Source organism: Solea senegalensis, linkage group LG20, assembly GCF_019176455.1.
Source record: "Solea senegalensis isolate Sse05_10M linkage group LG20, IFAPA_SoseM_1, whole genome shotgun sequence".
Taxonomy (NCBI): domain Eukaryota; kingdom Metazoa; phylum Chordata; class Actinopteri; order Pleuronectiformes; family Soleidae; genus Solea; species Solea senegalensis.
The window spans coordinates 4,034,946-4,051,495 of NC_058039.1; the positions used below are offsets into that span (position 1 = coordinate 4,034,946).

The 16,550-nt window shown below is 35.3% G+C and overlaps 7 gene segments (V, D, J or C); 6 read left to right on the forward strand and 1 right to left on the reverse strand.

Annotated features, from left to right (window-relative positions):
• The first annotated feature begins 2,061 nt into the window (after positions 1–2,061).
• Positions 2,062–2,607, forward strand: LOC122786728. The segment is given in 2 exon segments: positions 2,062–2,137; positions 2,240–2,607. Coding segments are annotated over 2 exon segments (411 nt in total).
• Positions 2,608–3,134: 527 nt separating this feature from the next.
• On the forward strand, positions 3,135–4,322 carry LOC122786737. The segment is given in 2 exon segments: positions 3,135–3,679; positions 3,832–4,322. Coding segments are annotated over 2 exon segments (363 nt in total).
• A 1,098-nt stretch (positions 4,323–5,420) lies between these two features.
• On the forward strand, positions 5,421–7,875 carry LOC122786735. The segment is given in 3 exon segments: positions 5,421–5,472; positions 5,575–5,692; positions 7,551–7,875. Coding segments are annotated over 3 exon segments (375 nt in total).
• Positions 7,876–8,493: 618 nt separating this feature from the next.
• Positions 8,494–9,618, forward strand: LOC122786738. The segment is given in 2 exon segments: positions 8,494–8,873; positions 9,026–9,618. Coding segments are annotated over 2 exon segments (363 nt in total).
• Positions 9,619–10,965: 1,347 nt separating this feature from the next.
• On the reverse strand, positions 10,966–12,432 carry LOC122786739 (the record flags this gene model as incomplete). The annotated part of the segment is given in 2 exon segments: positions 10,966–11,442; positions 12,291–12,432. Coding segments are annotated over 2 exon segments (465 nt in total), but the record flags the coding sequence as incomplete, so codon positions are not given.
• A 391-nt stretch (positions 12,433–12,823) lies between these two features.
• Positions 12,824–13,386, forward strand: LOC122786722. The segment is given in 2 exon segments: positions 12,824–12,924; positions 13,019–13,386. Coding segments are annotated over 2 exon segments (411 nt in total).
• Positions 13,387–15,194: 1,808 nt separating this feature from the next.
• Positions 15,195–15,732, forward strand: LOC122786727. The segment is given in 2 exon segments: positions 15,195–15,270; positions 15,365–15,732. Coding segments are annotated over 2 exon segments (411 nt in total).
• The last annotated feature ends 818 nt before the right edge of the window (positions 15,733–16,550 follow it).

The following is a 16,550-nucleotide window of genomic DNA, read 5'->3' on the forward strand; positions in this document are numbered from 1 at the left end:
TACATACACACAACACATATATATATATACACATATACATGCACACATACATACATACATATACACATACATATATACATATATACACATACACACATATATATATATATATACATACATACATACACATATATACATATATGCACATACACACACAGGTACACACACAGCTACAGTTACCCCGTATTGCCCAGGGTTTTATTGCACTGTCTATAAGGTTTTATTGCACATGTTATTATGTTGTTATTGTTGTGGTTATTGCACATTTCAGTGGGTTGTGATTATGGACATATGTTTGTTTAGTTCGTAGTGTTTGTTTTGTTTGTGTAATAATAATTACACATTATTATTAGTTAATAATAAGTTATTTGTCTCATAGTCTTTACATTTTCATTCAAACTCAGATTCAAAAAGATAATCCATCAGCAGTTCAGAGATTATTTAACTCACATCATTAATAAATCAGCTTCTATGCTGATGACCTCCTATGATACATGTAAAACATACACATTTTATATTTTCTATGTTTTAATCTGATCACTCTTGTTTTTTTCATTATTTGGTTCGTTTTGGGTTTTTTTGGGAGGGAGGAGCATTCCTCTTATGTTAAATGTGCATCTAACATTTTCATATATTTTGCAATCAACATTAAACCAAATTGAATTTTTAAAAATATCTTTATATCTTTATCTATATTTTAATTCATTTGGAAAACTTTGGATTGTGTTCCCTATTATATTTGAGGAAAACAGAGAAAATACATTATTTCACTTGCACTTTCTCAATCAGAGCAGCATTTTTAACTTCATTCATTCAGTTTTAATAGAAAACATCTGCATTTATGAACTAACACTTTGTGAATTTGAGGTTTTTTACATCAGTCATTTCACATTCTTTTATGTCCAACAAATATTTACAGTGTTGAACTACTTTACTAAACATATACTCAATTATATGAACTGTATTTATATAGTAACTACACTGGTACATGTATGTATTATTTTCTTATTACACACACCAGTGATTTTATATAGTGTATTCAACTGTTTTGCATGTTCATATAATTTCAAATGTCCAATAGACATGGTCAAGTTATTCTTTTTAATATTCTTCAAATGTGTTAATAGTGGCTCAGAGATTCTTTAATTCACGTCATTAATAAATCAGCCTCTATGCAGATTACATCCTATGATACATGTAAAACATCTACATTTTCTTTTACTTCTTAATCTCTTCACTCTCTTTGGGGGGAGGTCCCTCTTGTTTTAAATCTGTAACACACATTTTAATTTTGGAATCAACATTAAACCAAGTTGAGAAAATGGCATAACAACTCAAGTTTGGTTCTCGTGATGATTTTGAAATAAGGATTGTACTTTATATTTGAACCTTCTATTGATTTCTTTCAAGTTGGCCTCTAAGTTGCTGTTAAAAGTTAAAATTAAATATTAAATATTAAAATCACAGAACATTAAATGCATTAAATGCCTTATGAATAAAATTACCTCACTTTCCATTGAAATGTTAATTTCTATCATAGTATAAGTATAAGAATATAATTATAATAAGAATATAGTATATAAAATGAAAATGTATAACTCGCTTCCATGTCATTTGCATTCATGCTGATGATATGATAATTTAGTATTTGAAAAGATTGCTATGAATAAAATCCTGAAAATGTCTTTATAGATTGTTTAACATGGTCTTATCTTAATGTTTTTGGCTCATTATAGATTATTCTGAATATTCTGTCACTGAAAAATGTCAGTTTGAATCAGAACATTTGTAAAATAGTTTTGACTCAAAGACCAGGTTATTCTAAAAAAGGTTAAAATAAATCAACATTATTTTTAAGAAGAATACAATGATTGATATTTCTTTTATTTTTAGACGACACAGAAATGTAGAGAATATAGTAAAAAAATAGTAAAAACCAGTTGGATTCAGTCAGAGCATTTCCATAGAGAGTGACTTTGCATCAGCAGCACCATGCTCCAGTGCTCTGGGACACTTTATAGTCCTGACAGTTGAAGACTGGAGGACTGACAGCTGTCCTTCATGACAACACAAGACACAGAAATCATGACTTTCACCTCCGTCCTCATCTGGACTCTCCTCTGCTGCTGCCTCACAGGTAAAGTCCAGAGAATCAAACTCCTCTGTCAACATCTGTCCCTCTGAAATGAAGCCGACAAAACCTTGACTCTGCTTTATGTCTCTGTCTCTGTGTCTTCAGAGTCCAGAGAACAGGTCACAGTGACTCAGTCTGGAGCAGTGACATCTGCTCTGGGAGGATCTGCCACCATCACATGTAGAACCAGTCAGAATGTTTATTATGAAAGTAGCTACGGCCACTACCTATCCTGGTACCAACAGAGAGATGGAGAATCTCCTAAACTCCTTATTTACCTTGCTTCCACTCGAGCATCAGGGATTCCAGGTCGTTTTACAGGCAGTGGATCAAATTCTGACTTCACTCTGACCATCAGTGGAGTCCAGGCTGAAGATGCTGCAGTTTACTACTGTCTGGGTGAATTTGATGTTAACAAGTGGGAACGGTTCACACAGTGAAAAAGCCTCGTACAAAAACCTCCTTCAGTCAGAGTGAACAGAAACTGAAGTGACTGAAGAGACTGATACAGTTCACTGAGGACACACACCAGTGATTTAATACACTTTATTACACTATTTCAGTGAAGCTCACTTGTTACAAGTGATTATACATTATTATTATTTAATAATAAGTTATTTGCATCATAGTCTTTACATTTTAATTCAAACTCGGATTCAAAAAGATAATCAGCAGTTCAGAGATTATTTAATTCACATCATTAATAAATCAGCTTCTATGCTGATGATCTCCTATGATACATGTAAAACATCCACATTTTATATTCTCTATATTTTAATCTGATCACTCTTGTTAATATATATAATATATATATACATATACATATTTTGTTTTGGGGGATTTTTTGGAGGGGGGATCGGTCCTCTTACGTTAAATGTGCAACTAACATTTTCACATATTTTGGAATCAACATTAAACCAAATTTAATTTAAAAAAAAAACCTCAAATTTCTATAAATTTGGGAAACTTTGGATTTTATTTCCTATTATATTTGAGGAAAACAGAGAAAATTAAATATTTATTTAATACTTGCACTTTCTCAATCAGAGCAGCTGTTGTAACTGCATTCATTTAGTTTTAATAGAACATGGAATTTATGAACTAACACTTTGTTAATTTGATGTATTTTAAATCAGTCATTCCACAAAACAATAACATCAGTGGTGAGATGCTTGGAATAATTGTACTGTGTATTTAACATGAAAAATCTTCCATGACAGAATTCACTCCAGACTTTCAGCTGTTTTCTGGTAATCACGTTTCCTACACTATAGTTTACAACATTTATTCCTGCTCATGTTGCAGAGAATGTACACAGTCACATGTGTCAGTGGTGATGGGACACAGCAGGACATGTTGAGGACAGCTGCATTTGACTGATTCTGTGTGTTTGCATATGTGTCCTCCCTCTTTGTTCTTGGCCGTTAAGAGTCCAGTGTTGATCAGTGAGTGTCCAGGTCTTTCAGAGACACTGACTCACTGGCAGCACAATGATGATGATGTGTGTGACTCTACTGCTGGTCACTCTGGAGCTCCTTGTTCAGGGTGAGACTCTCTTCTGAAAACCTGATGGAGAAACCTGATCTTCTGTCTCTTCTCCACGTTAAAGAAACAATCATCTTCTGTTTGGACGTTGATCTTTGTCCTCCACCTTTGATTTGTCTCAGTAACATTTCTCCTGTTTGATATGTTTTCAGGTTCATCAGGAGACATCACCATGACTCAGTCTCCTGGATCTCTGTCTGCTGCTCCAGGACAGACTGTCTCTATCAAATGTAAATCCAGTCAACTTATAGGTGATGATGTTAACTGGTACCTGCAGAAACCTGCAGAACCTCCTAAACTCCTGATTGCAGATACAACAAGTCGTCAGTCTGGAGTTCCAGATCGCTTCAGTGCAACTTATCATCAGACTGACTTCACACTGACCATCAGAGATGTTCAGACAGAAGATGGAGGAGTTTATTACTGTCAGCAGCACAACAGCTACCCGCTCACACAGTGATAAAACGTCGTACAAAAACCTCCCTCAGCTGCAGAGGAACTGATGTGACTTAACAGCTGCACACACACTAACATATCACAGTAGACGATGAACATCTTTCTCACACTGAACATTTAAACAGTGCACAGTTCACACGTGACAATAACACCTTTAATAATAAAATCACTTCTATGTTTGACCACATGTTTCTACAGAGAATGTTTATGTGCTGAGTCTGAGGTCAAGTCTTTGAGTTGACATGTGAGTGAAGAAGAGAATATTAGAGGAATTTGTCCAATTATAACAAACATTAACAGTGTTGAACTACCTTACTAAACATATACTCAATTATATGAACTGTATTTATATAGTAACTACGCTGGTACATGTATTTATTATTTTCTTATTACACACACCAGTGATTTTATAAAGTGGCTCAGAGATTCTCTAATTCACGTTATTAATAAATCAGCCTCTATGCAGATTACATCCTACAATACATGTAAAACATCCACATTTTCTTTTACTCAACATTTTAATCAACATTAAACCAAGTTGAGAAAATGGCATAACAACTCAAGTTTGGTTCTTGTGATGATTTTGAAATAAGGATTGTACTCTATATTTGAACCTTCTATTGATTTCTTCCAAGTTGGCCTCTATGTTGCTGTTAAAAGTTAAAATTAAATATTAAATATTAAATATTAAAATCACAGAACATCAAATCCACCTTGTGGATGAAAAGTGCTTTATAAATAAAATTACCTCACTTTCCATTTAAATGTTAATTGCTATCATAGTAAAGTATATAAAATGAAAATGTATAACTCGCTTCCATGTCATTTCCATTCATACTGATGATATGATAATTTTACTAATTGAAAATATTGCTATGAATAAAATCCTTAAAATGTCTTTATAGGTTGTTTAACATGGTCTTATCTTAATGTTTTTGTCTCATTATAGATTATTCTGAATATTCTGTCACTGAAAAATGTCAGTTAAATCAGAAAATCTGTTAAATAGTTTTGACTCAAAGACCTAGTTATTCTACAAAAGGTTCAAATTAATAAACATTATTTTTAAGAAGAATATAATGATTGATATTTCTTTTATTTTTAGACGACACAGAAATGTGGAGAATAGAGTAAAACCTGTTGGAGTGAGTCAGAGCATTTCCATAGAGAGTGACTTTGCATCAGCAGCACCATGCTCCAGTGCTCTGGGACACTTTATAGTCCTGACAGTTGAAGACTGGAGGACTGACAGCTGTCCTTCATGACAACACAAGACACAGAAATCATGACTTTCACCTCCGTCCTCATCTGGACTCTCCTCTGCTGCTGCTTCACAGGTAAAGTCCAGAGAGTCAAACTCCTCTGTCAACATCTGTCCCTCTGAAATGAAGCCGACAAAACCATGACTCTGCTTTATGTCTCTGTCTCTGTGTCCTCAGAGTCCAGAGGACAGGTCGCAGTGACTCAGTCTGGAGCAGTGACATCTGCTCTGGGAGGATCTGCCACCATCACATGTAGAACCAGTCAGAATGTCTACAGCTCAAACCGTCTATCCTGGTACCAACAGAGAGATGGAGAAACTCCGAAACTCCTTATTTACTATGCTTCCTCTCGAGCATCAGGGATTCCAGGTCGTTTTACAGGCAGTGGATCAAATTCTGACTTCACTCTGACCATCAGTGGAGTCCAGGCTGAAGATGCTGCAGTTTACTACTGTCTGGGTGAATTTGATGTTAACAAGTGGGATTGGTTCACACAGTGAAAAAGCCTCGTACAAAAACCTCCTTCAGTCAGAGTGAACTGAAACTGAAGTGACTACAGAGACTGATACAGTTCACTGAGGACACACACCAGTGATTTAATAAACTTTATTACACTATTTCAGTGAAGCTCACTTGTAACAAGTGATTATACATTATTATTAGTTATTAATAAGTTATTTGTCTCATCGTCTTCACATTTGTATTCAAACTCAGATTCAAAAACAAAATCCATCAGCAGTTCAGAGATTATTGAACTCACATCATTAATAAATCAGCTTCTATGCTGATGACCTTCTATGATACATGTAAAACATCCACATTTTATATTTTCTATGTTTTAATCTGATCATTCTTGTTTATTATTTTTTGTTGGGAGGGGGAGCAGTCCTATTATGTTAAATGTGCGACAAACATTTCCATATATTTTGAAATCAACAATAAATATATTTTAAATATGAATTACTATTTACTATCAGGCTCAAACAATGATGAACTCTCAAAGCAGAATCCGGACAGAAAAACAGTTCAGGGTCTTTAATCGTGCAGACGTTGGTACACAGAGATTTGTCCAAAACAGGCAATAGTGTCCAAATCGGCAGGCAAAAGAGAAGTCAAAAAACAATTACGATCAAACCACGGTCACTCGGGAATCAAGAAAATAACGCTGGAAAATTTCACACCAGAGCAAACACGTTCTGGGGCGGAAGACAGAGACTAAATACTCTGTGAAAATGAGACACAGGTGCAACACATTAGGGCGGGGCCAGTAATCACACAGAAGGGAAACTTGACAGGAAGTGGATCTAAAATTAGACAAGACATGAGTACCAAATAAAACAGGAACCAATTAATGAACAGAAAAACAAATAACATAACTTAAAGGACAGAATGGGACATGACGTTTACAATTACTAAGTATATAAAATGAAAATGTATGACTTGCTTCCATGTCATTTCCATATATGCTGATGACGTGTTAATTTATTTTAGTAGTATTTGAAAAGATTGCTCCAAATAAAATATTGAAAATGTCTTTAAATGTTGTTTAACATGGTCTGGATTTTTTTGGCTCATCTTAATATACTGACTATTCTGCCACAGATAAATGTTTTGACTGTTTGACTCAAACTTATTTTTTATCTAAAAAAGTTTCAAATAAACCAACATTATTTTATTGATTGTTTTGTTTTATTCTTAGACGACAGAAATGTGGAGAATAGAGTAAAACCTGTTGGAGTGAGTCAGAGCATTTCCATAGAGAGTGACTTTGCATCAGCAGCACCATGCTCCAGTGCTCTGGGACACTTTATAGTCCTGACAGTTGAAGACTGGAGGACTGACAGCTGTCCTTCATGACAACACAAGACCCAGAAATCATGACTTTCACCTCCGTCCTCATCTGGACTCTCCTCTGCTGCTGCCTCACAGGTAAAGTCCAGAGAGTCAAACTCCTCTCTCAACATCTGAAATGAAGCCGACAAAACCATGACTCTGCTTTATGTCTCTGTCTCTGTGTCCTCAGAGTCCAGAGGACAGGTCACAGTGACTCAGTCTGGAGCAGTGACATCGGCTCTGGGAGGATCTGCCACCATCACATGTAGAACCAGTCAGAATGTTTATTATTATAGTAGCTACGGCCACTACCAATCCTGGTACCAACAGAGAGATGGAGAAACTCCTAAACTCCTTATTTACTATGCTTCCACTCGAGCATCAGGGATTCCAGGTCGTTTTACAGGCAGTGGATCAAATTCTGACTTCACTCTGACCATCAGTGGAGTCCAGGCTGAAGATGCTGCAGTTTACTACTGTCTGGGTGAATTTGATTCTAGCAAGTGGGACGTGTTCACACAGTGAAAAAACCTCGTACAAAAACCTCCTTCAGTCAGAGTGAACAGAAACTGAAGTGACTGCAGAGACTGATACAGTTCACTGAGGACACAGACCAGTGATTCAATAAACTTTATTACACTATTTCAGTGAAGCTCACTTGTTACAAGTGATTACACATCATTATTATTTAGAAATAAGTTATTTGCATCATAGTCTCTACATTTTAATTCATGCGCAGATTCAAAAAGATAATCCATCAGCAGTTCAGAGATTATTTAACTCACATCATTAATAAATCATCTTATATGCTGATGACGTCCTATGATACATGTAAAACATCCAAATTGTATATTTTCTATGTTTTAATCTGATTTGATCTGAATCTTGTTTATTTTTGTTTTTGTTGGGAGGGGGAGCAGTCCTCTTATGTTAAATGTGCAACAAACATTTCCATATATTTTGAAATCAACAATAAACCAAATTGAATTTAAAAAACATAACAAAATAACACCTCATAATTAAAGCTATTTGGAAAGTTTGGATTTTGTTCCCTATTATATTTGACGAAAAAAGAGAAAATAAATTATTTAATTTGCACTTTCTCAATCAGAGCAGCTGTTTTAAATCAATTCATTCAGTTTTAAAAGAAAACATCTTTATTTATGAACTAACACTTTATTCATTTGAGGTTTTTTACATCAGTCATTCCACATTCTTACCTCTGATAAAAGAAAAAGGTAAAAAATATAACATCACTGATAAGATGCTTGAAATAATTGTATTGTGTATTTAACATGAAAAATCTTCCATGACAGAATTCACTCCAGACTTTCAGCTGTTTTCTGGTAATCACATGTTTCCTACACTATAGTTTACAACATTTATTCCTGCTCATGTTGCAGAGAATGTACACAGTCACATGTGTCAGTGGTGATGGGACACAGCAGGACATGTTGAGGACAGCTGCACTTGACTGACTCTGTGTGTTTGCATATGTGTCCTCCCTCTTTGTTCTTGGCCGTTAAGAGTCCAGTGTTGATCAGTGAGTGTCCAGGTCTTTCAGAGACACTGACTCACTGGCAGCACAATGATGATGATGTGTGTGACTCTACTGCTGGTCACTCTGGAGCTCCTTGTTCAGGGTGAGACTCTCTTCTGAAAACCTGATGGAGAAACCTGATCTTCTGTCTGTTCTCCACGTTAAAGAAACAATCATCTTCTGTTTGGACGTTGATCTTCGTCCTCCACCTTTGATTTGTCTCAGTAACGTTTCTCCTGTTTGATATGTTTTCAGGTTCATCAGGAGACATCACCATGACTCAGTCTCCTGGATCTCTGTCTGCTGCTCCAGGACAGACTGTCTCTATCAAATGTAAATCCAGTCAACTTATAGGTGATGATGTTAACTGGTACCTGCAGAAACCTGCAGAGCCTCCTAAACTCCTGATTGCAGATACAACACTTCGTCAGTCTGGAGTTCCAGATCGCTTCAGTGCAACTTATCATCAGACTGACTTCACTCTGACCATCAGAGATGTTCAGACTGAAGATGGAGGAGTTTATTACTGTCAGCAGGGAAACAGCTACCCGCTCACACAGTGATAAAACGTCGTACAAAAACCTCCCTCAGCTGCAGAGGAACTGATGTGACTCAACAGCTGCACACACACTAACATATCACAGTAGACAATGAACATCTTTCTCACACTGAACATTTAAACAGTGCAGAGTTCAGACGTGATAATAACACCTTTAATAATAAAATCACTTAGATGTTTGACCACATGTTTCTACAGAGAATGTTTATGTGCTGAGTCTGAGGTCAAGTCTTTAAGTTGACATGTGAGTCAAGAAGAGAATATTAGAGGATTTTTTCCAATTATAACAAACATTAACCGCGTTGAACTACTTTACTAAACATATACTCAATTATATGAACTGTATTTATATAGTAACTACGCTTGTACATGTATTTATTATTTTCTTATTACACACACCATTGATTTTATAAAGTGGCTCAGAGATTCTTTAATAAATCAGCCTCTATGCAGATTACATTCTATGATACATGTAAGACATCCACATTTTCTTTTAATTTTTTAATCTCATCACTCTTTTTGGGGGGAGGTCCCTCTTGTTTTAAATCTGTAACACACATTTTAATTTTGTTACATTTTGTACATTAATACTGTAATTTAAAATGTCCAATAGACATGGTTAAGTATTTTGTTTTAATTCTTCTCATCTGTTGAAAAAAAAGTATTCAATAGAAAAACCATCAGCAGCTTCTTTAACTCACATCACTAATAAATCAGCCTCTATGCTGATGACGTCGTATGATACATGTAAAACATCCACATTTTATACGATCACCATGATCATTTTTGCTCCTTTTTTTATTTATTAATTTATTGGTGTTGTTGTTAATGTGCAGCACACAATTTCATTTACAATACAACTTATAGTAATTATACTTTGCAAACAGTTTGTTTATTCACTAGTACTAGTTCCTACATTTTGTACAGATATTCCAAAATTGCTTTCATGCCATGTGACATAATCACTCCAATCTAAGCCCAAAATGTAGTATAAATTGATGTGAACCAAAAGCAGGCACTTGTCTGATAAAACTACATCCAAAAATATCAACACATAGAAGTCTAGAGAATTTCTACATGAGGAAACAAACACAGTGGCTCTCTATCTCTCTCTAAGTAAACCAACAATCTGACAGTGACTGAGGTAACAGCTGCACTTAAATAGTAGCAGGTCTAATTAACAAAATCAGGTGCAGCTGTGCAGGTGAATCAGAGCTGCCACTCCCACGCCCACAGTCACAACAAAACTGAAAAAGAATTGTCAAAATGATTTGATTCTCTCATAATGTAGATATGATTTGCAAAATTAGGATATTTTTCTATTTTTGACAACATATATTTAATGTGTATTTGCATTATTTTATTAATGTATACAAACATTAAAACAAAATTATCAATAGCTATCATGTTATGTGATTGAATCAGTCCAATCCAAGATTGAAGATTTACTTTTTTCATCTTTACTTGTGTGGATGATATAAAATGTATTTTTTCCTGACAAAAATTCATTTGTAAATTGTTGATGATTTATTTCTATAAAGTTGTTTAAAATGACGTTCACTGATCATGTTTGTTCATCCTATTTCACCCTGGTGTCGTTAAAATGTCACTTCATAATAACAAGTCCATGGAAACATTTTTTAATGAAACACAAACAACTTTATTATGTGGAAAAAGTTGAAAGAGTCAGGATCAACATGAGCGAGAAGTTTTCAAACTTTAAATTGTGAGAAAAGAGACAGAAATGCAGAGTAAAACCAGTAGCAGAGTGTCAGTGAGTCAGGTCAGGACTAGGAACACTGGTCTGTCCTCAGTGTCTCTGAGAGGATCTGGGAGCCCTGGGTGGCCTCACAGGTCACAGAGCCCACCTTCCTCCACTGGTCAGCAGAAAGCCTCAGGATGCTGCTCCAGCTGTAGAGACCGTCCTTCTCCAGCAGCCCGCGGCTCATGCTCTGCTCCCAGCTGCTGCTGCTGCTGCTGCTGCCGTCCAACTTCCAGGACAGAGTCCAGGCTGAGGGGAAGCCCTTGTTGGCCAGACACATGAGCGTGGCCTTCCCCTGGTCCAGCTCCTCACGTGAGGGTGGCAGCACCGTCAGAGTGGGACTGACGTCACCTAGGAGACAAGAGTCAGTTTAGAGCACAGAGAGGACACAGCTGTCGGTGGAACGCCACACACTCGGACATGTTTCCTGTGTGAGAGCTGATTTTGTGTCACAAGGTTTTTCTGCTTCACCAGTCACATGGTTTCACTTCACTGTAAGAAGCCTCTCATGCACATCAGCACAGAGACACTGTGACCTGAAGAAATATAGAAAAACTACACTGTAAACTGATTTTTACAACATTTGTAACATTTCTAATCCAATCATCAAACATCGGGAGACTGAAACACTTTAGTTTTAAATACAAGTGAATAAAAAAATGACTTCAAACTATAATGGAAACACCATGAAACACAATAGATTGCAGATTTTCAACGTTCTTAAATCTCATCTTAATCTTCACTCTGTTATGTTGCTTCTGAATATCAAGTCACGTTAAACAAATAAAGTTTGGAAGTAATTTAAAAAATATAAGGGACATTTCCAGTTTTAAAGTCCAGCCAAACATGAATATATAAAGTAAAATTGCAAATCTTTCTCATCCGATCATCAGAAATATTAAATATTGTAAAAAACCTATCAAATCTTCTTCGTGTAAAGTTCAGACAGTAACGACAAACTTTAAATCACGTGAAAACAAAACAAATTTAAAACTGAATTGAAGTTTTATGATACAAACATAATCTTGACAGGACTGTGTCGAGTAAAATTGCTCAGAGTTCAGCTCCAGAATGAAGGAGACAAAATAAAAACATCAATATTTTAAAAATACAATAAAGTGAGATTTGACCTCCAGCAAACCTTACAAAATTGGATAATTACACAAATATTGTTATGATTGTATTTGAGAAAAACTTACTTCCAACTTCCAGTCTGGTTCCTCCACCAAACGTGAGCCACAGTGATACAAAGTCTGTGAGGCGTCGTACAAAAACCTCTGACTGTAAAGACACACGTCTCTGTGACTGTGAAACAAACAAACTCACCAGAATGAGTCTGTTTGTAAAGTTTTATCAGCTGATTTTAAAATATGATGATGAAAAACAACCACAGCTTTTACTCAATGAAGTCATTTTTAACATTAATATATGAAATTTGAGAAGCTGATATTAACAGAAGACATTGCAAATGTCCTCAAGGTAGGACAAATAAAGGACAATCTTATCTTAAAAATATGAGGACATAAAATCTTAGGAGAAAAATTAAATCAAAAAGTGTCATCACATCCTGATCAATCCTCTGATAAAGTGATTGATAAATTGATCGACAGGATCATGAAATTGATTAAAGTCCCTGCTGGAGTCAGTCAGAGCATTTCCATAGAGAGTGACTTTGCATCAGCAGCACCATGCTCCAGTGCTCTGGGACACTTTATAGTCCTGACAGTTGAAGACTGGAGGACTGACAGCTGTCCTTCATGACAACACAAGACACAGAAATCATGACTTTCACCTCCGTCCTCATCTGGACTCTCCTCTGCTGCTGCTTCACAGGTAAAGTCCAGAGAGTCAAACTCCTCTGTCAACATCTGATATGAAAAAGACTAAACCGTGACTCTTCTTTATGTCTCTGTCTCTGTGTCCTCAGAGTCCAGAGGACAGGTCACATTGACTCAGTCTGGAGCAGTGACATCTGCTCTGGGAGGATCTGCCACCATCACATGTAGAACCAGTCAGAATGTTTATTATCATAGTAGCTACGGCCACTACCAATCCTGGTACCAACAGAGAGATGGAGAATCTCCTAAACTCCTTATTTACTTTGCTTCCACTCGAGCATCAGGGATTCCAGGTCGTTTTACAGGCAGTGGATCAAATTCTGACTTCACTCTGACCATCAGTGGAGTCCAGGCTGAAGATGCTGCAGTTTACTACTGTCAGAGTTTTCACGTCATCAACAGTAAATATGTGTTCACACAGTGAAAAAGCCTCGTACAAAAACCTCCTTCAGTCAGAGTGAACAGAAACTGAAGTGACTGCAGAGACTGATACAGTTCACTGAGGACACACACCAGTGATTTAATAAACTTTATTACACTATTTCAGTGGAGCTCACTTTAAGTTATAAGTGGTTATACATTATTATTAGTTAATAATAATAAGTTATTTGTCTCATAGTCTTCACATTTGTATTCAAACTCAGATTCAAAAACAAAATCCATCAGCAGTTCAAAGATTATTTAACTCAGATCATTAATAAATCAGCTTCTATGCTGACGTCCTATGATACATGTAAAACATCCCAATTTTACATTTTCTACATTTTAATCTGATCACTCTTGTTTATTCATTATTTGGTTCGTTTTGGGTTTTTTGGGGGGGAGGAGCAGTCCTCTTATGTTAAATGTGCATCTAACATTTTCATATATTTTGCAATCAACATTAAACCAAATTGAATTTTTAAAAATATCTCATATTTTAATTAATTTGGAAAACTTTGGATTGTGTTCCCTATTATATTTGAGGAAAACAGAGAAAATACATTATTTGACTTGCACTTTCTCAATCAGAGCAGCTGTTTAACTTCATTCATTCAGTTTTAATAGAAAACATCTGATTTATGAACTAACACTTTGTGAATTTGAGGTTGTTTACATCAGTCATTCCACATTCTTTTATGTCCAACAAACATTAACAGTGTTGAACTACTTTACTAAACATATACTCAATTATATGAACTGTATTTATATAGTAACTACACTGGTACATGTATTTATTATTTTCTTATTACACACACCAGTGATTTTATAAAGTGTATTCAACTGTTTTGCATGTTCATATAATTTCAAATGTCCAATAGACATGGTCAAGTTATTCTTTTTAATATTCTTCAAATGTGTTAATCGCGGCTCAGATATTCTTTAATTCATGTCATTAATAAATCAGCCTCTATGCAGATTACATCCTATGATACATGTAAAACATCCACATTTTCTTTTACTTTTTAATCTCATCACTCTCTTTGGGGGGAGGTCCCTCTTGTTTTAAATCTGTAACACACATTTTAATTTTGGAATCAATATTAAACCAAGTTGAGAAATTGGCATAAGAACTCAAGTTTGGTTCTCGTGATGATTTTGAAATAAGGATTGTACTCTATATTTGAACCTTCTATTGATTTCTTTCAAGTTGGCCTCTATGTTGCTGTTAAAAGTTAAAATTAAATATTAAATATTAAATATTAAAATCACAGAACATTAAATCCACCTTGTGGATGAAAAGTGCTTTGTGAATAAAATTACCTCACTTTCCATTTAAATGTTAATTGCTATCATAGTAAGGTATATAAAATGAAAATGTATAACTCGCTTGCATGTCATTTCCATTCATCCTGATGATATGATAATTTAGTATTTGAAAAGATTGCTATGAATAAAATCCTGAAAATGTCTTTATAGATTGTTTAACATGGTCTTATCTTAATGTTTTTGGCTCATTATAGATTATTCTGAATATTCTGTCACTGAAAAATGTCAGTTTAAATCAGGAAATTTGTAAAACAGTTTTGACTCAAAGACCAGGTTATTCTAAAAAAGGTTAAAATTAATCGACACTATTTTTAAGAAAAATTTGATTGATATTTCTTTTATTTTTAGACGACACAGAAATGTAGAGAATATAGTAAAAAAATAGTAAAAACCAGTTGGATTCAGTCAGAGCATTTCCATAGAGAGTGACTTTGCATCAGCAGCACCATGCTCCAGTGCTCTGGGACACTTTATAGTCCTGACAGTTGAAGACTGGAGGACTGACAGCTGTCCTTCATGACAACACAAGACACAGAAATCATGACTTTCACCTCCGTCCTCATCTGGACTCTCCTCTGCTGCTGCTTCACAGGTAAAGTCCAGAGAGTCAAACTCCTCTGTCAACATCTGAAATGAAGCCAACAAAACCATGACTCTGCTTTATGTCTCTGTCTCTGTGTCCTCAGAGTCCAGAGGACAGGTCACAGTGACTCAGTCTGGAGCAGTGACATCTGCTCTGGGAGGATCTGCCACCGTCACATGTAGAACCAGTCGGAAGGTTTATTATGATAGTAACCATGGCCACTTCCTATCCTGGTACCAACAGAGAGATGGAGAATCTCCTAAACTCCTTATTTACCTTGCTTCCACTCGAGCATCAGGGATTCCAGGTCGTTTTACAGGCAGTGGATCAAATTCTGTCTTCACTCTGACCATCAGTGGAGTCCAGGCTGAAGATGCTGCAGTTTACTACTGTCAGAGTTATCACGAAGTCAACAGTAAAGCTGTGTTCACACAGTGAAAAAGCCTCGTACAAAAACCTCCTTCAGTCAGAGTGAACAGAAACTGAAGTGACTGCAGAGACTGATACAGTTCACTGAGGACACACACCAGTGATTTAATAAACTTTATTACACTATTTCAGTGAAGCTCACTTGTTACAAGTGATTACACATTATTATTAGTTAATAATAAGTTATTTGTCTCGTAGTCTTTGTATTTTCATTCAAACTCAGATTCAATAAGAAAATCCATCAGCAGTTCAGAGATTATTTAACTCACATCATTAATAAATCAGCTTCTATGCTGATGATCTCCTATGATACATGTAAAACATACACATTTTATATTTTCTATGTTTTAATCTGATCACTCTTGTTAATTCATTATTTGTTTTGTTTTGGGGGGTTTTGGGGGAGGGGGAGCAGTCCTCTTATGTTAAATGTGCATCTAACATTTTCATATATTTTGGAATCAACATTTAACCAAATTGAATTTTAAAAAATGATCTCTATATCTTTATCTATATTTTAATTCATTTGGAAAACTTTGGATTGTGTTCCCTATTATATTTGAGGAAAACAGAGAAAATACATTATTTCACTTGCACTTTCTCAATCATAGCAGCAGTTTTAACTTTATTCATTTAGTTTTAATAGAAAACATCTGCATTCAACACTTTGTGAATTTGAGGTTTTTTACATCAGTCATTCCACATTCTTTTATGTCCAAAAAACATTAACAGTGTTGAACTACTTTACTAAACATATACTCAATTATATGAACTGTATTTATATAGCAACTACACTGGTACATGTATTTATTATTTTCTTATTACACACACCAGTGATTTCATAAAGTGTATTATATGGT